The 24,715-nt window shown below is 50.5% G+C and overlaps 9 protein-coding genes across 9 annotated transcripts; 5 read left to right on the top strand and 4 right to left on the bottom strand.

Moving 5' to 3' along the window:
- FPRO_10736 (uncharacterized protein) lies at positions 1-1,849 on the top strand (the record flags this gene model as incomplete). Its single annotated transcript, XM_031231732.1, has 2 exons — positions 1-819; positions 869-1,849. 2 exons carry the CDS (start codon positions 1-3, stop codon positions 1,847-1,849), a joined length of 1,800 nt encoding a protein of 599 aa, XP_031081739.1.
- A 1,476-nt stretch (positions 1,850-3,325) lies between these two features.
- FPRO_10737 (putative sterol glucosyltransferase) lies at positions 3,326-6,787 on the top strand (the record flags this gene model as incomplete). The annotated part of the gene is made up of 1 exon (XM_031231733.1): positions 3,326-6,787. The coding sequence occupies one exon, from the start codon at positions 3,326-3,328 to the stop codon at positions 6,785-6,787; it is 3,462 nt and encodes a 1,153-aa protein (XP_031081740.1).
- A 375-nt stretch (positions 6,788-7,162) lies between these two features.
- On the bottom strand, positions 7,163-8,242 carry FPRO_10738 (uncharacterized protein; the record flags this gene model as incomplete). Its single annotated transcript, XM_031231734.1, has 1 exon — positions 7,163-8,242. The coding sequence occupies one exon, from the start codon at positions 8,240-8,242 to the stop codon at positions 7,163-7,165; it is 1,080 nt and encodes a 359-aa protein (XP_031081741.1).
- A 1,551-nt stretch (positions 8,243-9,793) lies between these two features.
- Positions 9,794-14,617, top strand: FPRO_10739 (uncharacterized protein; the record flags this gene model as incomplete). The annotated part of the gene is made up of 4 exons (XM_031231735.1): positions 9,794-9,855; positions 9,933-10,085; positions 10,177-13,441; positions 13,490-14,617. The coding sequence occupies 4 exons, from the start codon at positions 9,794-9,796 to the stop codon at positions 14,615-14,617; spliced, it is 4,608 nt and encodes a 1,535-aa protein (XP_031081742.1).
- A 543-nt stretch (positions 14,618-15,160) lies between these two features.
- On the bottom strand, positions 15,161-17,331 carry FPRO_10740 (putative NA+-H+ antiporter; the record flags this gene model as incomplete). Its single annotated transcript, XM_031231736.1, has 5 exons — positions 15,161-16,212; positions 16,265-16,921; positions 16,980-17,126; positions 17,188-17,220; positions 17,289-17,331. 5 exons carry the CDS (start codon positions 17,329-17,331, stop codon positions 15,161-15,163), a joined length of 1,932 nt encoding a protein of 643 aa, XP_031081743.1.
- Positions 17,332-18,586: 1,255 nt separating this feature from the next.
- On the top strand, positions 18,587-19,286 carry FPRO_10741 (putative ADP-ribosylation factor-like protein, member of the arf-sar family in the ras superfamily; the record flags this gene model as incomplete). The annotated part of the gene is made up of 2 exons (XM_031231737.1): positions 18,587-18,635; positions 18,715-19,286. 2 exons carry the CDS (start codon positions 18,587-18,589, stop codon positions 19,284-19,286), a joined length of 621 nt encoding a protein of 206 aa, XP_031081744.1.
- A 218-nt stretch (positions 19,287-19,504) lies between these two features.
- FPRO_10742 (putative rRNA processing protein) lies at positions 19,505-20,440 on the bottom strand (the record flags this gene model as incomplete). Its single annotated transcript, XM_031231738.1, has 2 exons — positions 19,505-20,222; positions 20,277-20,440. The coding sequence occupies 2 exons, from the start codon at positions 20,438-20,440 to the stop codon at positions 19,505-19,507; spliced, it is 882 nt and encodes a 293-aa protein (XP_031081745.1).
- Positions 20,441-20,670: 230 nt separating this feature from the next.
- FPRO_10743 (uncharacterized protein) lies at positions 20,671-21,627 on the top strand (the record flags this gene model as incomplete). The annotated part of the gene is made up of 4 exons (XM_031231740.1): positions 20,671-20,703; positions 20,751-21,206; positions 21,262-21,435; positions 21,574-21,627. The coding sequence occupies 4 exons, from the start codon at positions 20,671-20,673 to the stop codon at positions 21,625-21,627; spliced, it is 717 nt and encodes a 238-aa protein (XP_031081746.1).
- A 51-nt stretch (positions 21,628-21,678) lies between these two features.
- Positions 21,679-23,928, bottom strand: FPRO_10744 (putative D-xylulose kinase; the record flags this gene model as incomplete). The annotated part of the gene is made up of 3 exons (XM_031231741.1): positions 21,679-22,926; positions 22,982-23,430; positions 23,886-23,928. The coding sequence occupies 3 exons, from the start codon at positions 23,926-23,928 to the stop codon at positions 21,679-21,681; spliced, it is 1,740 nt and encodes a 579-aa protein (XP_031081747.1).
- Between the last annotated feature and the right edge of the window lie 787 nt (positions 23,929-24,715).

The following is a 24,715-nucleotide window of genomic DNA, read 5'->3' on the forward strand; positions in this document are numbered from 1 at the left end:
ATGGTGTCCGTCGACGAAGCTATTGAAAGACTCAAAGAGACTCGGCCCCCGGCCACAGACGCCTTGACATACCTCACCATAGTCGAAACGAATCTATCCCCCGAAGTTCTCCCAACTCTAGATGAGATTCTCGAAGATGCTGAGCTTACGCGCGATATTGGCTGGGACCTTGTGGAGATGCTGATCTCCGTCCCTGGTAGCCAAGGTTGCCTCGAGACCGTTGCCCGCCTTGGGAACCCCCGCGAGGTCATTATCAAGGTGCTCGAAGTGCTTGACTCCAGGGCCGAATCTTCTGAGGCTGGTGATGCCTCTGCGAGCGCAAGTTTTATCACTCTGGTTGGCATGCTGGGCATCCTCCATAGAAGACTGCAGGTCAAGGCACCATCACGATTCCTACATACGACACTGCAGACAGTTTACCGGGCATACAACCCCCAGGGTGCCGAGACTACAGCCGCAGTTATTGATCTCGCGCGTTCTCTTTCTGGCAGAAAACGACCACCGCTGCCCACTCGCCAGTCCAGCACCAAGCTCGAAACACCATTTCAAGACAGCGACATCTCCAAGAGCGCACCCGATCCTGAAGCAGATGCAGGTCAGGCCGCCGAGGGTGAGGCTGATCTAGTATCGCGCCTCTTACAGTCATTTGTTACGAGTATCCTCGAAGCATATGTCAACTCAAATAGGCTTGAGTGGGCGGCACGGCACTTGGAGTATTACAATCCGGAGAGGATCGTGCCGGGGAAACCTACTATGTTACAAGCTTTCAAGCAGGTCGACGAGCTCCAAGCCAAAGATGCTTTGGTTGGACAGTTGGTTGTAAGTGGCAATTCCCAATGGACAGATCTTGGTACTAATGTTCTTTCAGTCTGTAGCTCGCGATCTGGGTCTGGCGAAGCTACCATCAGCTGAGGTCAAGAAGGTCTTGCAGTCACCTTTTGCTGTGAATCCACTTGAAGTCGAGCCAGATCCCAAGAATCCTGAGGGTATCAAACTCTCAACTGGTGGATTTCTTTGCTTGACCGCTTATCGCATGTTTGCATCAGATATCTTTGATGCCGACTACGAACAACCTGACGCGTACATCTTTCCTGAGCATCACAATTTGCTCAAACGATTCCTCGGAGATGACCCTCAGACGCAGATAGAGAGCAACCCTGGAACTGTCGAGGCCTTGTTAGTCATTGCACTGTGGCTCCACGACCAGAAGCGCATTATCGGGCCTAAAGGAACCGACGATAAGGATGTGACCTTCATGTCGTACCACCACCTACTTACGCTCATTTCCGTCTTCCATCCATCATTGCGGGTACGGAATGCAGCCACTGTGCTAGCGGGTCACATCCTTCACGAAGATCCCCACGAGGAAGACAGATTGGGTATTTTGGAAGACTTGTTGGAAAACTGCATGTTCTCGTCACTGAAAGCATGCGCAGTGACATGGCTACGCGAGGAGATCATTGCCGCCCGCAAGGCTGGCTCTACGGGCCGCTTTGCCGATCCGGACTGCCTGGACACACTTCAGTATACCCTCTTTGAGGATCTTGAGTCCCTTGCTGAGACAGACTTGGAGGCCTTGTGGGAGTTTTGGGTCCAGTTCGCACCCTTCCATCTTCAGGTTGCCAACTTCGCTCTGTTCTTATTCGGTGGTCAAGATTTCAAGCACTTGGTTCCTGCTGGAATGGCCGCAGCAGTTGAGCATCGATACGCAAGCCCATTGCTGGCAGCCGCCAAGCGCCTGAGAGAGGCAATCGATAAAAAGGATATTGATGGACAGGGGCAAGAAGACGAGGTTTCGATGCAGCTAGGCATCTTGGCCGATACCCTCGAGCGTGTTCCATTACAGTAGAGCTTGATGACTATGGATTATAGTGGCGTTGCAGCTGATTTAGGGTATATTGGAGTACGGCATTTGTAAATACATAGTAAATGGCGACGGCTGCAGTGTTTTCCGGTTAAGAAACGTGAACATGTCGTTATTGGTATTACGTATGTTCATATCGTCATGCTCACCCTCAACATGTCCATGACTGGTGTTTTCGGGTTTGTGACTTAGAACCTCAAGTGACATAAACTTAGGTAGATATAAATATGTTAGTCTAGTAAAGTAGATGCCACCTGTTCACCTGAGTTCAGTTCCTCGAGGTCCTACAAGATATCTCCGATTTTGAAATGTAGCTATAGGGTAGTGCAAAATAGCTTCAGCTGTCCGGAGCATACAGTCCGTCTGAGCCAGGCGATGATGCACAAGGAAATTAGCCTTGTTCCCATGTTTCTATTACTGAGTCAGGGTCTTCAGTTCTGCCGCTACTGGATGTAGGTAGGTAGGTAGGTATGTAGTCGGAGGACGGTGACCAATTGCTGGTCCAGGCTACTGGTTAGGTAAAATGCCACTACTGGTTGAGTTTACTAGAGCCGGAAAGATAACTTACAACATTGGTTACTGTACGCCCAGATCGAGATGTGTAACTCATTGAGTCGTTAGAGCCACACAACTAAGGGAGGCTGGCTGGCTGGCGACTCATACCTACCTAGGTACCTACTAGGTAGTAGTTGGGGTGCCAGAGCAAGATATGGATGGTCACGAGACACGCGTAGACAAAACTTATTGTTACCGTACCTACTAGGTATACCTAAGTAGGTAGGTACCTTACTTGAAGACGCCGACTTGACGATGCGATGTGATGCGATGCGATGCAGCGCATAAGCATAAATGCAGCCCTTTCGAAGCTTGAAACGCGGCATCTGTCCCGAGAGAACTAAATTAGCGGTGCATCATCGACGATTCTTCGCCTGTTCCTTGTTCTGAATGAGACCTTGTGTGACCCCATCAATCCTTTTAGCCTTAGTCTTGCGGAGCAAAAGCAGCTAAAACCGCCGAACGCCAAGGGGTTCCGCTGTGGATAACACGGCAAGTGACATCATTGTATCCTTCTCAACCAGAATTTGGGGAAGGAGAGATCCATGTCTAGGTAAGGTCACCTCGTGACGCTTCATGGAACGGGACGGCTCGGAAATTTGTTCATGGCACTTCGGACTGCCTAGGCCTTGATCATAGATTCTTCATTTCTTTCACCCTTTTTACACTGTAAATCATGGGCTGCTATTTGCGACTCCGGTAGCAACTAACGTACTGCCAAGTGTGCAAACAACGACAAACCACTCTGCGTTTCTGTGACACGATAACGACGCCAGTTCGTCACAGCAGACTGACAGATATACTGTTTAATTGTCCCTAGGTAACCAAGCAACCTTCCTTCTGGCACAACTCAAGAAATACACCACAAAACCTCTGGAAAACGAAAGGAACTGCTCATACAGTGCCATGGATTCTCCACAAGAAGACCCCAACAAGCTCAAGCTTGAAGTGTCAGAGCAACGCCGCAACAATGACGATAGGCAACAATCTACGACACTAATCACAGATACTCATGGGGATGTCGCCTACCCTGCTCCTATCCCACCCCCAGTACAATCCCCCGAAAGTCCAGTGTCGCCGCGAAGCCCTAAGGACAACATCGACCCTGGTGACGGCGTTCAACAAACACCAGTCAAGTCCGAGCCTGCACATCTGCCATCGGCAGACGATTCAATCTCACCTAGGAAGTCGCCAGCCCAAAAGAGTCGACCAAGTCCGACCAAGTCCTGGCAGACTGAGCAACCACGGCGCGATCATCACCACCGTTCCTACTTTCGTCCCGGCCCAGCGAGAGCTGGCACCTCATATTTGAACAAGGCGATCTGGGAAGCACCAGAGGACCCAAGACTCAGCTCAAGTGATAGTTCGATAGCATCGGCTGGCAAGGATGAGCTACAAACCAGCCAGCAGGAATCGCATCACAGCGAACACAAGAAGAAAGCAGGCGAGAAAGCAAGCGGGAAGGCGAGCCACGATGAGCATAAATACGGCCGTTTCAACATTGGTAATCAGAACTACCAAACATCCGGCAAGGTGAAAAAGGATGGTCGTTTGCGCATCACGGTCAACGAGACTGCAGGCACTGGATACTTGACTAAGGCTTTGGGTGCAGCTGTCAATAAGGTCACTCCCGCAAAGGCTGAACAAGCTGACAGGGTGTCAACTCTCAAAATTCCCGAAAGCCGACGCCGGACATCTTCTTCGACAGCTGTTGCGGATCCCAGACCTCAAGCACGCTTGAACATTGTGATCATGGTCATTGGTTCACGAGGAGATGCCCAACCCTTCTTGAAGATAGGCAAGGTTTTGAAAGAGGATTATGGACACCGAGTACGCATCGCTACGCACCCAGCGTTTCGCGAATTTGTCGAAAAAGATTCCGGTCTTGAGTTCTTCTCTGTTGGGGGCGATCCATCAGAGCTCATGGCTTTTATGGTCAAGAATCCAGGTCTGATCCCGACACTTGAGACAGTCAAGGCTGGGGATATTGGGAGACGGCGAGCCGCAATGGCCACTATGTTTGATGGTTTCTGGCGAGCATGCATCAATGCCACAGACGATGAATCGGACCGCCAGAACTTAAAGATGATGGGCGAAAAGGACCCTTTTGTCGCGGACGTCATCATCGCCAACCCCCCGAGCTTTGCACATATTCACTGCGCCGAAGCACTTGGTATTCCTGTTCATTTAATGTTTACCTTTCCTTACACACCTACACAAGCTTTCCCTCATCCCTTGGCAAGCATCAAGAATTCCAATGTGGACCCTGGATATACAAACTTCATCTCTTACCCCCTAGTCGAGATGATGGTATGGCAAGGTCTGGGAGATCTGCTCAACGAATTTCGTGTCAAGACTTTAGCTCTAGATCCTGTCTCGACTCTTTGGGCTCCGGGTGCAACATATCGCCTGCATGTGCCATTCACATACTTGTGGTCACCGGCCCTTGTCCCGAAGCCACAAGACTGGGGAAGTGAGGTTGACGTGGCTGGCTTCGTATTTCTTGACTTGGCTTCAACCTTTGAGCCACCGACGGAACTGGAGGAATTTCTAGCAGCTGGGGAGACTCCAATCTACATTGGGTTTGGATCGATTGTTGTTGATGATGCAGACAAGTTCACACAAATGATCTTCAAAGCTGTCGAGCTGGCTGGAGTTCGTGCCCTGGTATCTAAGGGCTGGGGTGGACTTGGTGGTGACGATGTTCCGGAGAATATCTTCATGCTTGACAACACCCCTCATGACTGGCTTTTCCCGAGAGTCAAGGCATGCGTCATTCACGGAGGCGCCGGAACAACAGCCATTGCGCTCAAATGTGGCAAGCCTACAATGATCGTTCCCTTCTTCGGCGACCAAAACTTTTGGGGTAAGATGGTGAGCAATGCAAATGTTGGACCGGAGCCAGTGCCATACAAACACCTGAACGCCGAAAAGCTTGCTGAAGGCATTGGATTTTGTCTTACGGAAAAAGCAAGGGATGCTGCTGGAGCAATCGCCAAACGAATCGCAGAGGAGGGTGATGGCGCTGTTAATGCCGTCAAAGAGTTTCACAGACAGCTGAGCCTAAGGAGCCCGAGTCTCTTGCGATGCTCCCTTCTCAGAGATCACACAGCCGTCTGGGAGTTGAAAAACACCAATATAAAACTGGGTGCTTTGGCTGCCGACATCCTAGTGGACAACGGCCTGTTGACCTGGAAGCGCCTGAGACTTCTCAGGCATGTGGAATGGAATGACTTTGAAGGCCCCGGCGAACCTCTCACAGGAATTGCCGGATCCATAGCTAGCACCGTCGGTGAAGCATTTCACGGCGTTGCAAGTGTTCCTTACCATTGGGCAAAAAGAACAAGATCAATCAGCAAGAAGAAGAATCAGAGGAATGCTAAGAAATCTAGGAAGCCAAGCAACAGCATAACACGACACAATCCGGCGGACTCTGATGACCCAGTGGATGCCGCCTCGTTGCACACCGAGACGACAGCTGGGGACACTGGAGGTCAGTATGTAGGCGACATAGCGAGCGGCGTGGAAAGGACAGCTACTGCCATCGCCAAGGCGCCGGTGGATCTCTCGATGGCACTCGCACAAGGCTTCCACAATGCTCCTCGACTCTATGGCGACAATACGGTACGTCGTCCCATTCGAGTGACAGGCTTCCATTCTGGCCTCCGGGCAGCCCGGCATGAGTTTGCGTATGGAGTCTACGATGGCTTCACAGGAGTAGTTCGCCTGCCGGTCCGTGGAGCAAAAGAAAATGGACCGATTGGTTTCGTCAAAGGCACAGGCATGGGACTGACAGGTTTGGTCCTCAAAAACCTCTCTGCTATTGTGGGCCCGATTGGATACACACTCAAAGGCGTCGTGAAGCAAGCTGAAAGGTCCAAGACGCCCCAGAAATACATCCGCCGGGCCCGCATTGTCCAAGGGCAGAGGGAGTATAAGGCGCTGCCAGAAGACCAGCGAAAGCAGTTAGAAAAGGAAGTCATGGAAGGATGGCATATAATGGATGAGTTGAGAGAGAAGATCCAGGATTTGGAGAAGCAAAGAGGCATAGCGGGACAGATCGATCGAGTTCTCCTCGACACAGAAGTCATTTTCGAAGACGTGGATATTGCCAAGAGATCCCTCGAGGCGCTCAAACAGGGAAAGGCCCTAGAAGATGTGGTAGACCCGGATCGAGACCGAGGCCGTGATGGAGGAAAATCTGAGCGAAATCGAAGCATGTCAATTCGGAGATCGTTTAATTTGACAAAGAAGTCGAGGGAGGAAAAGCGCCTTACATCGCTGGCTGATGCCGAGGAAAGCACAAAGACAGGCGGGGGAGATGAAGGACCTGCCGAGATGGATAGACTGACCGTGCCAGCAAGGTAGTATCGTTTGCTCATGGGGAAGTGCATGGCGTTGGGTTGCTGTGGTCTTTGAACGCATATCATATACCCAGGATCCTGTTTTAGACTATAGTCACACTGTAAGCTTATTGAACTGTATGATTCCGTGATTAAAGCGTCATTCTTACATGTCTGTGCATTATATGAGTATCTCCTTTGTCCTGCTTTGTCCTGCTTTGTCCTGCTTTGTCCTGCTTCGTCCTCTTCTTTTTGTTTTCTTCTGCGTTTGGATCACTTTTGGTCTACGTAAAAATGTATCTCCAGGAAGAATTGATCCCTTTCCCGGAAAACAGAGGTATTATTGTGTCGTGTTGGGAAGCCGGTAGTAAGCCTTCATAGCGAAGTTGCGACTGCTTGTTTACCGCCGTCGATAATAGTCCCGATGGCTCCGATGCCGGTCGTAGTCCCTATTCCGATCACGGTCGCGGTCTCGGTCTCGGTCACGGTCACGATCACGATCACGATGCTCATGCTTGCTGTCTCGACCCCTCTCGCGCTCATGCTCACGCTCACGCTCACGCTTGTAACTATCCTCATGGTAGCGACCCTCCTTTCGTTTACTCTCCTCTCGGCGATACTCATCCAAGCGCGGTCGTCTGTTCTTCTTTCCGCTCTGATTCCATCCGCCGAGGTTCTCTTCACCCTTGAGCTCCGTACCGCCAAGGCCGAGTTGGTTCGGACGTCGCTTGACTTCCTTGACTGTATCGTGAGTTTTCCCGTCCCAGCCCAAACCGCGGAGAAGAGCTGCGCCGAATTCTTCCACTGGCATGGCTTCATAATCATCAAGGGTGGTTTCTGCTGCCCCTTGGACGTCGTGACGGTAGGTGTCCTCTTCGCTTGAATGGATGATCTTTTTGTCCTCCTCCTTATTGCCTAGTAGAGCGCCCAATGCTTCGTCATCTGCTGTTCGTTTGGGAGGTGGCTTTTTCTGGTTGTCATCATTGGAGACTGGCTTCTCCTTAGACTCTGATCCAACATCCTTGTTGGCGTCCTCAGTCTTCTCCTTAATCGTCAGACCCCATTTGATTCCCTTATCCTGATCCGCAGGTTCCGTCTCGGCGGCTGTATTGTTTTGCTGCGCTCTTGCCTCCTCAGGTAGCGAACTTTTGCTCTTCCTCTGGGCTTTGGCCTCTGATCTCCAGTCGTGATTCGGCAGTCGGGCCATCACATATTCTTTCTTTTCCGTCCTCGAGTCTTTTGCCTTGCGCTCCGTCTCTACTCCATCCACCCCAAAGCCTGTGATCTTCTCATGCTGTCCTCGATGCTCATAATCATCATCCTCAGAGTCAGAAGCGTCACCCAAAGCGTGAGGTCGTGGCCGCTTCCCTAGCGACGAGGATGGATTTGATTTTGATGCTTTCGTCGAGTTCTTATTGCTCGACGTAGCGCCGAACTTGATTGCTATGCGCGAAGCCGGAGGTTTGCTCTGCTCGGTCATTTTGGCGGATGTTTTGATTGAAACTGTGTAAGTTCACTTGGGAAGATGGAATTATTTTCAAGACAACAGCTCGCAGGCACCATCACTGTGGCGTGCTATATTTGTGGCGGTGCTGAATCGGCCACTACGCCGGGGTACTAGGGTACCTAGGTAGGTAGGTACCTAGTAAGAAAACAACAGCCTTAGGATAACATGGGTAGATGGGGTATCAAAATAAACTCGGCAAAAGGCACCCTGAACTTATTGATAGGCTACCTGAGTAATTTTATCTGTTAAGACTGAAGTCCTGAGTTTTCTTTCCTCCCAAACCCTAGGTACTAAGGCACCTTGGTTCAATACACTTTCAGATGTAGCCTGTACCAGCAATTCTGCATTTCCTCCATACCATGTGTGCCATTTGTACTAATGTATAAACAACTCTATCCAACAGGAACCATTGTAGATGATTATCATTGAGAATTAGAAATCTCTAGACGAGTGATATCTTGCATATCAGGAAACTTTTTTTGCTTCTAAACTTATAGATATCCAATCTTTAAATTTACTGCACTTCACTAAGTTAGGTAGTTGCTTATGATGTTCCATATTGCAAATAAAGTGCTGTGTTATAAGACTTTCCAAGACTTCCTCCGGAACTTGTCGGACAGCAACATTTTATTCCAAGTCCAAGACCAGTGCTGAATAAGAAGAGGAGGAGAGATTTCAGCCCCGAGTGATCGTAATAACAAGAGAAGATCATGTGTTAAAGTGTAACAGGCACTAGGTTTGCGCCTCCATTTACACTCGGATTTCATTTATATGAAATGATTGCTATCATTGATATAACAAAGAAGAGCAGACAGTAACTTTGTTACGTACAGGACTCGTCACTCACTTCTCTTTGGTTTCTGCTAGGTTCTAGTTAGTTGGCTCGTACTGTATGGAATTGGGTTGGGTTGGTACTCTAGGTACTGCACATGTACAAGGGTGCATTACCATTCTATTCCCCCCTGCCCCCTTCTGTTCACTAGCGTTATGCACACTATCATGTTGGCGCCGCAAGGGTAAGGAAATCTGTTATTAGCCTTATCAATTAATCACGAATCATGGTATTTTCTGGCATAACAAATTGTCTCTCCTCTTTCTAATCTTGGCCTTATCCTGAACCTTGCTCTTCCCTCTCCCACCCACCGCTGGCTCGACACCCACTAGTCGTTGACGCCTGTTTGATTGCCCCCCTAAGCCTGGCCATTAACCAACATCCCCTCCCCGATACTTTCCCCAGCCTACAGCGCCCAGCGCCCCCCCGTGCACTCACGCTCTAACTAGGTAGGCTCCACTGCTTTCAGCGCATTGAGCTGTAAACCACCAGCAGGCCGCCCGGTTATCGTCTCCCCAGAGACAGAAATTTTGACGCCTTCCAGCGACGTCGCCTTCAACAACGACACCCAAAAAACAATCAACAACAGCGTCTTTCATCCTATAAAACACCTGCATTCATCTCAGGCGCTCAAGAATATTATTTTGCAACGTCCGTTTCGTCCAAAAACGGATGTCGCGGCCGTCGATGCTATGACTGAGGTCGGAGCCGCCGATCTATCAAGGCTGCTTCAAACAAAGCGCAATGAGTGCAGGTCAGTGTAGGCTCAGACGAAAGAGCCGATTTTTCCGATCGTCAAGATATATTTTTCGGGCTGCTAACTTGCCTCAGTTCAATTGTGACGTCGCGGAAGCGCAAGCTGCGCGAGCTGTTCGCAGTTGCGACACAGTCCGAGGGTCTCCCATACCCAGTCTTGACCAACCCCGACGCGCCGACCACAACACCAGCAGAATGGCAGTTCTTGCAAGCCAACGATATCATCCAGTACGTCCTGCGATACTATTGCGCGTTTTCCCAAATTGATTTGCGCGCGTGTCGGCCCGCCAATATATATAATGTACTAATTTGGGGACAGAGGCAAAACGCTGAACGAAGCCAACATCCCAGCGAGACCACCGATCTCGCTTGAACTCTTCAAAAAGTCTCTGGCAAAAGCCATATTCATTGCGCCCGAGCCCACGCCGAAACGGACGCTCGAGGATGCGAGCAAACCTGAGACTGTGAATGTGCAGAACAAAGAACAATCTAATGGAACTTACCCACCTCCCAAAGTTGGCGATGCACCTCCAAAACGAACGCCGAGTCCTCCGCCTTTGACAGATCCCGCCACGACCGACAAAGCGAGCTCTCTTCCTACACCGACAAGCCAACCTGTACCCCTACCTGAGGATGCGATTGTAGAGCCGACCTTGACGACCAGTCCTATGACCCAAACCACTACTGATACCAACGTAAATCCAAAATCGAAAGCGGAGGATATACCCAATGCCTCAGAGGCCTCAGACACACCTGCACCGCGTCAACCTCAAGTTACTTTTGAATCGGGGACAAAGGGAGAAAATGCTAGGCCAGGTGTATCGACGGCGGAGAAAACAAGTCGAGGGCCCAGTACTTCATCCGATGCTAGAGGTGGCGCGTTGACGGTCAAGCCGCCCACAGATGCCGCTCGTGCGCCCGATGCCTTGTCTTCACCTGGTTCAACTGCACAAAGCGCAACTACGCCCGCGGTTCACGACGATGCTTCGACAGACACAAGCCCAGAGCATGGGGGACCACAGTTTGTGGAGCCAGCCGAAGAGAAACCGACCGAGGATGAGGTAGACGAGGGGGTTCATGAGAAAGATGATGAGAAAGAATCGAGTCATGATGTTGAGGCTACTTTGAACCAAGACATACAAAATCGTGTGCTGGAAGCACCCCCTGACTCTGCTGAAGCTCAATTGCTGCAGGAATCTATACGATCGAGTGTTGCGGCGGAGGCAACGGCAACGGCAACGGAAACAGCAACAGCAGCGAGTACTGGCCAGCAAACAAAACCCGTCACTTCAGCGCCAGTTTCGGAAGATGTCAATATGTCGGGTGCCAATGATGTTGTTCAACCGATTGCATCCAATGCTAACGAACAAGTCAAAGAAGACAGTACTCAGGCTAAGTCTGATATCGATATAGCACGAGTCAACGCATTCGGGAACTCAGTTGAAGCGCCAGGCATTAAAGAGATTCCAGACAGTCAAGAGGAGCCCCCTGAGCAGATGGATGTGGATGCTCCTGAGCCCAAAGCAACCATTCAAGCTCAAACTCAAAGTCAAGAGGTTAAATCAGATGGGAGTACACAGGCTACCGAGAAAGCCCCGTCAACACCTACGCCAGCCCCCATTTCTGATGTTGCCACTGTACCTGTGGAGTCGGCACCCAAAGAGTCCCCCCCAAAGGTTGAGCGCGCTGTTACTAGAGTTTCTTCCGGGGCGATGCGTCCAAAGTCAGTCAGCGAGATTGTCGGTGCAACTCCTCGACAAACCCCGTCCTTAGAGCATACTTCGACCAACAAAAGCCTGGACAGTCAATTGACCCCCTTGACTTCGACACCCAAATCGCCAAGCTTAAGACATCGCCATATCTCTGCTCATCAAAGGCAGAGGTCACGAAGCCAGCCCTCGACTGTTGTTTTCGGAAAGCAATCCAAGAAAGCAGATGAACGATCGATAGTGGCCAGTCAGCGTGATCCTATCATACCGACCGAGGACTACTACACTCCCCTTTTCGTCCAGGGATTCGCTGGCAGCTCCTCCTGGATGCAGCCCATTGAGAAGATATTGTACACTGCCAACAAGACCGTGACTACCCCTGATGCCAATCTTGCCATTCAGGACCATCAGGCTTGTAAAGTTCTGCGCCGGGTTTACCACTTGCAGCAGCATGACAAATGGTCTCTACGGCAACCCAAGCGCTGCCCGGAGCCAACACGCCCCCCGTCACACTGGGATGTCATGCTACAAGAAATGAAATGGATGCGAACTGATTTCCGAGAAGAACGCAAATGGAAAAGGGCTGTTGCAAAAAACCTTGCATATGCTTGCGCAGAATGGCACGAATCTACCCCCGAAGAGCGAAAACTGATGCAGGTTTCTGCTGTGATACCCCCAAAGACACAGCCTGCCCCTGACGTTTCGATGGCTGATGTTGAGGGCGAAAATCAACTCACACCTGATCTTATCTCAAGCGGAGACGTCGAGTCTATTGACAACCTGGATGATTTAACTGAGGATTTCCCTGAGACGATAGCACCGTCCGCCATCTTCTCTCTGCAAGACGACGATGTTATCTTTGGACTTCGTCGAACAGCTGCTGCAGACCAACTTCTGGAAGAGCTACCCATGTTTGGAAAGCCTCTCCAGGTTCCCAAATTTGACCTTACAGGTCCTGAGTGGGATCCTGATGCTCATTGGCGACGGCCAGCTCTACCACTGAGCAAGTATGTTGAAGGCCACATGAAGTTAGTTTCAGATGGTCCCCCAAGGAAGCGTAGCCGATATGATTACCAGAACGAGGATTCTGATGACGAGGGCGAGACTGGTTTTGTCACCAGTGGTCCTTCACCCAGCCTTCCTCTACCACCAGCTACTGATGAGGTGGCCCTATTTAACCCCGAGATGAAGCATATTCGCGATCGCCTCTATGTTGGCCATCAGTTCCGACCGCCTTCGGAATATCCCATGCCGTTACAGAGCTTCTTCGAATGCAGAAACCCCTCTCAGTGGACAATCAACGAGGATGATGAACTTCGAAATCTTGTCCGGGAATACTCTTACAACTGGTCCCTCATTGCCAGTATGTTAGCACCCAAATCTCGCTTTACTTCGGGTGCTGAAAGACGGTCCCCGTGGGAATGTTTTGAGAGATGGATTTCTCTCGAAGGACTTCCAGCCGATATGTCCAAGACCCAATATTTCAAAGCCTACACGGGACGTATCGCCGCCGCCCAGAATTTCATTGCGCAGCAAAACCAACTCGCGTTACAGCAAATTAACCCAGCCAATGGCGCAGTCACGCCTGGACGGAGACGCCCTCCGTCAACCCCCGTCAGAGTGGAGAGACGACGGAATCAGAAGCACCTCACACTTCTTGACGCAATGCGTAAGCTGGCGAAGAAACGGGAGACAGCTGCTCAGAAGCAACAGCACACAGCTTCGCAGAATGCAGCCAATAAAAAGGTCAATGATCCTGCATCACAACGCACCAACAAGACACCGAGAGACTACAGCATCATGCGACATGAGCGAGACCAAGCTCTGGCAGAAAAGATGGCGCAGTATGCGTCAAAGCAAGAAGCTCAAAGACGAGTAAGTCCCACATATTATAACAGAAGCACAAAGCTGACACCCTCTCAGGCTGCCTTGCAAGCCAGGGCTCAAGGTCCAGCTCAGATGGCTGGCACTCCTGGAGCTGCGCATGTCGGTCAAAATGCAGCTCAAGTTGCTGCCGCTGCCGCCGTGGCAGCAGCCAATGGCATGAATGGTGTTGGCCGACTTAATGTACCTAATCAGCTTGCTGTTGCCGCCGCCGCCGCCGCCGGCCAAGCTCGTCCTAGAATGCCCATGCAATCTCCTGCTCCCAATGGCATGGGGGCTGTTCCGTCTCAAATGGCTGGCGGGCTCGTTCCACCTAATCAGATGACGAGTGCGCAACAAGCCCAATTGCAAGCAATGCAAGGACAACACAACCGCATGCCCATGCCAAATCCCCAGCCTGACGTCAACTTGATGATGCGTGCACAGCGCATCTCCGAACAACAACGTCTGGCACAGATGCAGCACGCTCAAGGCGGCCCTGGAGCTCCTGGCCAAGGGGCGAACGGTTCCCAGCAGAGTGCCCCCTTGAATATGCGAAATGGTGTTAACGGCATCAACGGGGCCAATGCAATGAACCAGCAGAACTTCATAAATAACGCCCAGGCTATGATGGCCCAGTTCAACTCTGGTAATCTCGGCTCACCACAGGCCAATGGTCTTCATATGCCGGCTGGTCCTGCTGGCTCAATAGCCCCACGACCACAAGCACAGCTGCCTCCTAGTATTGCCGCTCAGCTTGCTCAGCTCGAGGCCCAGTTTCGTACTAAGAATCCGACACTACCCCCTGATCAGATTCGCCAAATGGCAACAGAGCATCTAACACGCCTTATGATGGCTCAGCGCACTGCTATGAACTCTGCTGCTGGTACGGCAAATGGCCAAGGCGGACTTGCTGCTAGCATCGCCGCCACGACAAGCCCTCATCAATACGCCGCGTTGCTTCGCCAACAGCAACAGCAGCAGGCAAGCCAAGCGGCTGGTAGCCCTGGGCAACAACACCAGCAACTTCACCAGCAGCATCAACAAGCGAAACAACAGCAGCCTCAACAGCAGCAGCCTCAACAGCAGCAGCAAGGGCAAGCCCAGGCTCAGGCTCAGGCCCAACCTCAGCAACAACAACAACAACAAAGGCAGGCAAGTGGCAGTGCTACACCGTCAGCAGGCTAATCGTACAAAACGGGCAAAATAAAGGAAGGTTTTTGGTTTGGGTTCTAGAACCAATGGTTTGGTTGGTGCATGGGAAGCGATGAATATTGGTGTTGATCTTGTCATGAAAAAAGCGTGCAGGCAAGAAGAAAGGGCATCATTCTGGTTCTGGCTGTACAGTTGCTTACCCTTTTTATGTATGAGAACGGATGGTTGGTATGGCATATCCGTGATGAGTTGGAGATCATCTGTAGATACATTTTATTAATTATTCAAGGCATGAAATAGGCGTATCATTACGCTAAGCCTCGAAGTCATCGTCTGTTCAAGGCGATTAAAATAAAACACCACCCTCATAAGCAATTGCATTCACCATATCGCGCATCTGCAAATGACACGATGAATAGGAAATACGAGCACAAGAAGATAGAATAAACACATCATTTATCTAACGTCAATGCCATGTCTATACTAGTAAAACCCAACGCCGTTCATGCACATAAGATGATACAGCCCGCCTCGACGCGGGACTCTCACGAATATCCATCATTTGCTATGTCTCACTTAGCTTGGTCCACCGTACCCGCCCCTAGAGCTATCACCTTGAAGTAGTAGCCTGGGCTTGATGAAGTCCTCGTCCAGGTGGTGAAACACACTGGCCGGATCTTCCGAGGACCAGAGCTGCCGGAGGGCATTGGTTGCTGTTATAGGTTGGCCACCGGGTGTCTCTGTCGTGGGAGTTGCATATGCACTGTCTACTCGAGATGGAGGAGCGGTGCTAGCCCGTGGCAGTGGTGATCGTCGGGCTGGCGGAGGCAGGTCGGAGACGTCAATATCACTACCAATGTCGGAATCATCGTTATGGCGAAGGAGATCGGATCGTTCTGGGATAGAATTCTTTCGACTCTTGCTAACAGGGCGGCCACCAGTGTGCGGGGACGAGGCGCCTGAGACATAACTAGCAGACTGGCCAGCCTCGAGACTGCCAAGGGCAACGCTGCCATTCCGGCGAGGATTATATCCGATCCCCGTTCCTGAACGCTTGACCTGAAGGCCTCCGCCAAAGGTCTCGATGTCGAACTCATCGTCACTGTCAACTTCCTCAACAACGCCAGTCCGGATACCCAGGATCTCGAGCATTCGAGCGGTCGTACCACCAAAAATGATGACAGTAAGCACGACAACTACCAGAACAGTAGCTCTAAGTGCGGGCGCGTTGTCGCCAGTGAGCAAAGCAGCCAGCGCCACGCCGACAGCTCCACGGAGGCCAGCCCAGTAGAGCATGGCCTGGTAGTTATAGGGCAGCTCATCACCAACCTCTTGGCCGCGTCTGCTGGCGCGATATCGGATGAACCAGTTAATAGCCTTGGACAAAGGGAATACAGCGACCCATCTGGCAGCGCAGACAGCCAGAATAGTGACAATGATGAGGGGCGGCTGGAATGAGAGGTTGTTGTCGGTGAACAAAGCCAGTCCCAGGTAAATGAAGATGAAGTTCTCGGACAACTGCGACAAGATCTGAAAGATGAACTTGGTGGTAAGTTGAGTTCGGCGGGACATGTTGAAATAGGCATAGTGCTTAAGTGTAATACCACAGAAAAGCAACGACACAATACCTGCGTGGAAATTAGAATATGTGTAGCACAAGCCAAGACTGGAGTGACATACCAGACATGTGAAGGCCGTGAGAGAAGAAGTAAGTGGCGTAGGCGATCAAGACAATCAAACAACTCTCAATCTTGGGAATACGGCGAAGGTAGGTAAACTTGAGCAGCAAAGCAGTGCCAACGCCAACAATGAAGCCGATAAACATGCTGCAGAAGAAGACGAGCAAAAAGATTCCCGTGCCTTCAAAGAAGCTGACGATGCCGAGATTAGCAGCCTCGCCCTTCTTGTACTTCTGCGCAGTTTCGAAAATGACAATGGCGATAGCGTCATTGAGGATCGACTCTCCGAAGATGATGGTATACAGCTTGGGGTCAACCTTGTAGGTGTTGAAGATTGCGAGAATAGTGACGGGGTCAGTAGCGGAGAGAGTTGCGCCCACGGAGATCGCATCGACAAAGGTCATGCCCAGCGATCCGGGGAGGAGTGTAAAGATGTACAGGATCAAGCCAATAACGACAGCCGACAGAAAGGTTCCAGCAAAGGCAAAAGTCAAGATGGTGCCAATGTTGCGGAAGAAGTTGGCCTGATGTAGCTCATAGCCCGAGGATAGAATAATAGGTGGCAGAAGAAGGTTGAAGAAGATTTGGTAGTCGAAACTGATCATGTTGCGAATAGAGTCGCCAGAAGCTATCATCAAGACAAGCCCAACAACCATTCCTGCAAAGAGAAGACCTGTGAGCCATTGATCCTCGGTAGTTGATTTCAGGGAGCGCACCAGCAAAGATGGATATAACCGTTTCATGTATAGCAGTGACCTTCTTCATCTGCAGCATATAGCTTGTGAAGAAAGCAATAATGAGCAGCATAATCGAGATGAAGAGGGCCCACGCCGCGAACAATTCCTTCTGAGCAGAGTCGCCCTCTGGAGGTCATCGTCAGTATTTCTTGTGGTGGATTGCCTCTTTTCGAATGGGAAAACGCACCCTCGGGATCGCTCTCTTCGTCGGTCGCTCGCTCTATGTTCGATTCGTCAGTCTCACGTTGCGGAACCAGAGTCGGACTCCATTGGTGAGGAATAGCGTACTAAGGAGCTGGAAGCCCATTCCGACGAGCCTTGCGGAAGCCATTGTATTTGCGTCGTCTCCGTGTCCGGTCTCCGTCGCTTTGCGATAATTTAAAGCCGTCACGATCGTTCAGATCAAGTGGGAAACCCCTTGCGCGAGCCTCGTAAGCTGCGACACTGGAACATTCGCAAGGGAGCACGAGTATCGAGAGGAAGCGGTATTGGAACCGCAGGACGAATTACTTGTAGGTTTTGTTGCTGCTGCTGACGACGTCGACACGAAAGAAGAGTCCAGGCAGCAAAAGAGCGAATGTTGGAGGGAACAAGTTGGCGTGCCCTGGACTGGGTAATGCGATTGGAAGTTAGAGGGATAACTACTAACTTACTACCTAGCCCAATGGAAGGTTAAGGTAAGGTGGTAAGGTATAGGTAGGCTCCCTAATCGGACTAAGCTACCTTAGATACCTTAAGTGCGAGGTGAGCCAATAGCAGCCACCTCGAGATTAGTAGGTAAAACCAGATGAAAGGCGACAGCTTTCAACAGTTCAAGACTCTGATTGGCTCATTTCCGATGCACAGGATTACCGTAGTTGTTGTTCACGTCTGGACCGGGTTGATCAAAGGTAGTTGACCTCTAAACAACCAAATTCGAAGACATATGCTGACCGGTAGGGAGCCAACCTGAAATACTGTTTTCCTAGATAAATTCTAGCAGCATGGAAGAGAAAGATGACCTAAGACCGTCCCACTATGAAGTTATCATAATATCCTACCTCCTGTATGTATGTAGTATGTCCTATTATGCTAAGTGATACTAACCTCGGGACTTGAAACAAAGAAACAAGCAAACATATCCAACCTTGGGGTCAAGTTTGCTTTCAACTCGTACAGCATTGGACCCCATCTGCCCAGGAAAAGTAGGTACCTATGCTTTGCTAACCAACCATCAGTGGCTTCGTGGTCTACCTACTAACTTAGGGTCATCGACAAACTTACAGTCCTTGATTATCAGTTCCCATCTATTGCATCCATGAACGCTAGCGGGGCCGTTGGTGGGGGATTGTTGAGGCTCTTCAGTAGGTCAATCCACTAATCATACTGGAATTTAGCCCCTGGAGGGCAGGGGACGACAACCTACGCTGTCATATCCCCGGAGCCTCTGCACTTAGACCTAACTAAAGCCTTCACTTCCATCCATGGGAAGCTGTCAACTTCACAACCCAACGTTAGCTGAACAACTCCGCTGTCGCGTCTACGACGAATATTAAAAATCATCAAGTCAATAACGCACAAAATCTGCTGGAGCACTCGCGATTACGATGTATCACCTCGCCAAAGGCATTTACCTCTATGCGACCAGCAAAGAAGGTACCTTCAACACTCCATGATTTCTTCCCTCGAAACGCTAACCTCGCTATCTTGCTAGAATACTCTGTAATTCTTCTAGGCCTTGACAATGCCGGAAAAACCACCTTTCACGAACAAGTCAAGTCCATGTTTCTACCAAACAGACCCGACCCGAAGCTCAAGACAGTACCCACCGTAGGCCAGAACGTTTCGACGATACCCCTTCAAGACATGTACCTCAAGCTCTGGGACGTAGGCGGTCAGCACTCGCTCCGAAAGCTCTGGGAGAGTTACTATGCAAGCTGCCATGCTATAGTCTTCATCATCGACAGCACAGATATTGGCGACGGAAACATTGAGCATGAAGAGAACGTTGGCAGACTGGAGGAGTGTCGGCTAGTCCTCGAGGACGTCCTACAACACTCTGAAACTGAAGGGGTACCACTTCTAATACTAGCAAACAAGCAGGATCGCGAGGATTGTGTCGAGACAATACGAATCAAGGAGGGCCTAGTAAAGAAGGTTATGGAGGGAGACAAGGGGTCCGCTGTCCGCGATTCTCGTGTGCTGGCAATGAGTGCGCTTACTGGGGACGGAGTCCGAGAAGCTATCGAGTGGGTAAGGACCAGAGTACAATGGAACAAGGAGTCTCGACCGCCTGTGATGCGATAGTTTCTAACATGAGTGGCCTTTATGTGCGATCACTAGAGCTTATGAGCTACGACAGGACCTGGTTTGGCGTATGGATCGGAGTTTGTTTGGAACATCAGTAAATCACTGTTTAGCCGTGAAGCACGGGAGACACTGGGCGAACGTGTTGCGGGGTATCATGGTTTCTATTTTCCTCTGGGTTTATTGCTTTTCTTGGTATTAAGTTGCAGATGTTAGCCTCACCTGTCGTTGTCGGCTGTCAACTCAGCCATGAGTCCTCCTTTGTCCCTTCGCTTCGCGTCCTCAGCCAGCTTACTATCCACTAGGTCAGATAGCTCCTTAGATCGGTTGAGTGCTCCTTGAGCACACTGGATGAAGAGTGGTGCGTCAAGAGAGGTTCCTCCCAGTTTGGCAATCTGACAAATCTCGCCATGCTTGTTCAGACTGTATGTACAGTGAGAGACTCGCAGTTGCTCCTCAAGCCAGTTGGTATCAACGAGGACCTGGCTTCCATCTTCGCCAAAGAAGCTGAAGGTGACACAGAAAGGGGAGTGAAGCCAGCTTAGAGGCACGGGCTCTCGCTCAGCAGGTGTGTATATGGTAAGGTTTTCTCCCTCGATGCTGGAATCTGGCTTGCGGAAATGTCGAAGAGCTGCAACAACTGCTAGACAAGCCGCATCTGTAAGGTTTCCATCATGCGTGAGGACGTGAAGATCGACTCTGATAGACCAACATTTCTGGCCGGCGATGAGGCATAGTGACTCGGTGTCTAGCGCACCAGATCTTCTGATTGTTTTCTCGAGAAGCCTGGAGAGAAGAACCTCCTCGAGTGAAGGGCGGTTGACCTCATATGAAGGGGCAACCATGGGACTGAGTTCTGATGTGATTGTGAAAACTCCGTCAAAGGGACGGTCTGAGTATGGCACGGTGACTTCTGCCGAAACCTTTGCTAGAACTCTGAGAGTTTCATTAGCAAGAAATATATATCACCAAGATATAATAGTGAATTACCTTGTTTTTCCATACTTGACTTCCGCAACTCCATATTCATCTCCAAAGGTGAGTTGAAGAGGCCGAAACTCGTCGAATTTGCGCCCGTCTAATCGCAAACCCTCATCGAGAGCTTGGGTGACAAAAGTCCTCTCAGATAGAGAAGGTTCAGCTTCGCGAGGCATGATTGACTATTATTTTTGTGTGAATATTTCGTGACAGGAAATGCTGTGTTTATGAACTGCCAAAGCGTAATAGAGAGAGAGAAACATTGTAGAAATTCTGCCGGGCGGTGAAGTACCATTTACGGTAGGCCTGCTTCTCGTTGTACGCCTCGCGTCGGCAATGCTCAAGGCTTCTTATTGACATTGAAACACCATTTGTTTCTTCAAGAATCTATCGAGGAACTATCGCCATGACTACCGCGCATAGACCTACGTTCGATCCGGTCCGTATTATCCCTTATATTTCTTCAGCGCATACTGACATTGACAGGCCCGTGGCAAAGAAGCCCTCCGAGGTCCAGCCTACCATCAACGCCTCCTCCCAGCCCACACCCAACTCAAATATCGTCAAGCCGGTCAAGGCGGCGATGCTGAGGAACCCACGCGCGACCTCGCTGCCGAGCTCCTCGCTGCCGAAGCCGCCCATTTCACCAAGAAGAGCGGTGCCCCTGCCCTCGTGGATGATGCCGACGAGGACGACGAAACCAGCGTGTCTAATGGTGCGAAGCGAGCGCTTCCAAGTGCTGATGGTGAGGGAGGAGATTTAGAGGCGAAGAGACGGCGGATCTTAGCAGAAACAAGGGACATCGATGCCGACGATAGCGAAGAGGACGACGACGACGACGACAGTGAAGACGACGAGGATAGCGATGATGACTCTGATGCAGAGCTGCAGAGAGAGTTGGACCGTGTACGAAGAGAGCGAGAGGAGAGAAAGAAGAAAGAGGTAAGTTTGGGCGATTCTCAGATGCAGATAAATGATTTGCTGATACACGTCACAGGAGGCCGAGCGAGTCAAAGAAGAGGAAGAGGCCCGAGAACGCGATATTGCCCTGGGAAATCCTCTCCTCAACAAACAAGATTTCAATATGAAGCGCCGCTGGGACGATGACGTGGTGTTCAAGAACCAGGCACGTGGCACAGAAGACAAGGGCAAGAAAAAGGAGTTCGTAAACGTAAGTCTTGTGATTCTTCCGTTCGCAAAGCATTCTTTGCCAGCGATTCAGTTCTATATGCGTTTCTTTTCCCTTCTCTTTTTCTTTTGCTTACTTCAAAGATGAAGAGAGACATCGTTCGCTAACCCAGACCTTTAGGATCTCCTTCGTTCCGACTTTCATAGGCGCTTCATGAGCAAGTACGTTAGATAATGACATAGACAAACTCCTCCATTTTACACATTAGATACCCTGAGTTTTAAATCAAGCACTCTCCTGCGACCGTCTTCGTCCGTCCTTTGACTCCAAAGCCTGCTCGGTGAGGATCTTGTTCTCCAGGCCTTCGAAGGCTCCGAGAACGTTGCCGTACTTTTGATAGGTTCCCTCGCGGTAACCGTCGTCAATGCGCTGGATGTTGCCCTCCTCAGTCCATCGCTTACCAATGAGCTCGTCGAATGTCTCGTTTGGCTGGCGCTCGAGAGCCCAAAGAGCCTTGTAGGCTCCGCCAAGGGCGCAGGCATTACCACCAACGTCGAGCTTATAAACACCGTCGCTACCGCCGAGGACCTCGCCAATGACGCGGGCGATGGCTGGGTTCAGAGAGCCACCTCCAACGAGGTAGATACGACGGGGCTGAGCTGGTAGGCCGGGTCGAGTGCTCTCCACCAGATTCTGAGAACGTAGGCGCATAGATAGGGCCTGAGACTCAACAATCACTCGAGCGTCAGTCTCCTTGTCCCATCCTCCCTTGACTTCCTGAAGGTCCGAGCCATCTGGCTCGCAGGAGTATCGCCAAGTGCCTGCACGAATATTGGGTACCACTTCGGTGAGGTAGAAATATAGACCAAGCTTGCGCCTATCATCCTCCTTGGCAGCGCCCAGAGCAGGAGTGTTCTCGATGGCCTTATTGAAGTTCTCCCAGCCGGTAGGGCCGTTCTCGGGCTTGGGGAGTTGGTCTCGCACTCGCTCACGTGCTAGGCCTCCGTTCTTGTAGCACAACATAAACATGTAGTGACCATCGGTTGTGGGGTGGTTGAAGAAGTGGTAAGCGCCATCAGGCTTGTACTTTGGTGTGTTCATGAGGAATGTCGTCGAAGTACCAAGAGAGACAATGGCGTCGAGAGGCCGAAGGGGAAGGGCGAGAATAGTTCCGGGGTTATCGCCAGTGAAGGGTGTGATCTGGCAGTCGGGGTGGAAACCGTGGCGGTCCACGAAATAGGGAGAGATAGAGCCCAACACAGCAGCGCCATCAAGGCAAGGCTCACCCAGTTTCTTTCGTAGGTTGAGGGCATCGCGCTTGCTCCCGGCAGCAAGCTCGAGAAGAGGTTCGCTGTATGTTTGGCGGGACATGTCCCAGAGGTTCATACCACAGACATCGCTGACGTCCATGGGTGCGATAGCGCCGAGGAAGACGGATGCCAGCCATGACGAGACGAGGGAAATGTGAGCTGTCTTGGCATACATGTCTGGGAGGTCCTTCTTAAGGCGCATAATCTGGGTTCCAGTAAATCGCTGGTAGATTGGTTAAGATCTGGTCTTCTCTGGCTATTGGGGATTCTCAACTCACGTGGTGAGCACCACTGCCTGTCACCTCAGCAAGCTTCTGGCGACCCCCAAGAGCAGCATCAAAAGCGTCGCATTCAGCCTGGGTGCTCTGATCCTGCCAATTGGGCGACCATTGGTGGGAAAGGGCCTGTGGTAGCTGAACAACCAGAGGGAGGCGAGGATCAAGATGGTGAAGAATCTCGTAGGCATTGCCATTCCAGTAGACACTGCCATGCTGCTGACAAGAGCCGCTGATACCGCGGATATGAGATAGAGGAACAGGCATAGACTCGGCCAATCGGTCCAGGACGAGATCTACAGACTCTAGCCACATGGCAACGGGAGCATAGACCTCGCCTGTCTCCTCATAGACATGGACACCTTTCTTGATGCCATATTTGTGGCCAAAGTCCTTGTCGAAGTCGACCTTGGCTTCACCTTTGACCTTGAGGTCTGAATCGACAACCAAGGCTGGATATGGGTTAGCGAATTGTGCCGGCAGCTGAGAATCTGGCTGACGTGCCTTTGAGCTGCTGAGTCGACAGATCGAAGCCGAGGTATAGTGGCTTAAAGTCCGAGGACTGATCTGGGGAGTTGGATCGAGCAAGAAACGGCATTGTGAATAGCTTCGGGTAAATGTCGAGCTGTTGAATCTAGGTCGCTAGGTGAGGATACTATACTATACCCAAGGGCGCCAACCACGGCCGACGTCAATGGTAGCGAGATGACGAAGTACTGGTAAGAGCCAATTCAGTAGGTGACGTAAGAATTGACGATCTTGTAAGTGCGTGCGTGTGAAGAGTCTCGGTAGAGTAGAAGGAATCTGGGTCAAGTTGTGTGAGACGGGGTAAACACCAGAAAAAGCCACGAGCTGGGCTTTATAGCTTATAACGCGTGTGCCTTGCCTTAGCTGAGCAGTCACTCACTCACTGCCAGTCCAGTCCAGGGCAGTACAAGTAACTGCATCATGTTAGACCGCCACCCTCCAACAGGGAAGGATGAGATAGACACGCACTAAAAGGTTGTCTTTGGTGGGTAACATGCATCAGAATCAACTCCAAAGCTAGCATTATTAACTGTAAGGCGTGTATGCAGTAATGCCAGTGCCATACCAAAATGATACATACACCCATACAACTGGAAGCTAATAAGAATTCTGTGCTCTTACCAGTCTTACTTTATCCATTTACCTACACAAAGATAAATAGTCATCAAAATCATGCTGTAAAAATTGGGCAGAGGTCATATGAACACAATTGCATGCCCGGGGAATATAACCGCCTGTCTACCTATTTGCTGCTAGGTAGGTAATTATTGCATATAGATTACCTGATAGCTGGGTCATCTTTGCCTAAAAATGAACAATATATAGTTTTTATTTTTTATTTTTTGTGACATATTCTCTCTCTCTCGGTCTCTCTTGTCAAGCAATTATCCAATTCCTAGCTAGTACTTAGAGATGCCATCAGAAAAACAAACTACCTACCTACGTAACTCTCAAAAAAATATGGAGATTTTTTCTCTCACTTTCCATCATCCGTATCAACGTGGGGTTGTCGTCCGCTGAATGAGTCGTTCAACCAAAACGAGCCAACCCCAGTTTTTCATCAAGACTGGACCCTTGATGATCGATAAAAGGAAGCCTGGGCTAGCGTTGGGAGGGGCGTGTATAATAAGATGCCTGCCTCCCTTGCCCATTTGCAAACACGACACTCAACACCTGAGAAACCTTTTTAAGCATTCACATTCAGGCAAG

This window comes from Fusarium proliferatum, assembly GCF_900067095.1.
Source record: "Fusarium proliferatum ET1 genome assembly, contig: FPRO_scaffold005, whole genome shotgun sequence".
Taxonomy (NCBI): Eukaryota; Fungi; Ascomycota; class Sordariomycetes; order Hypocreales; family Nectriaceae; genus Fusarium; species Fusarium proliferatum.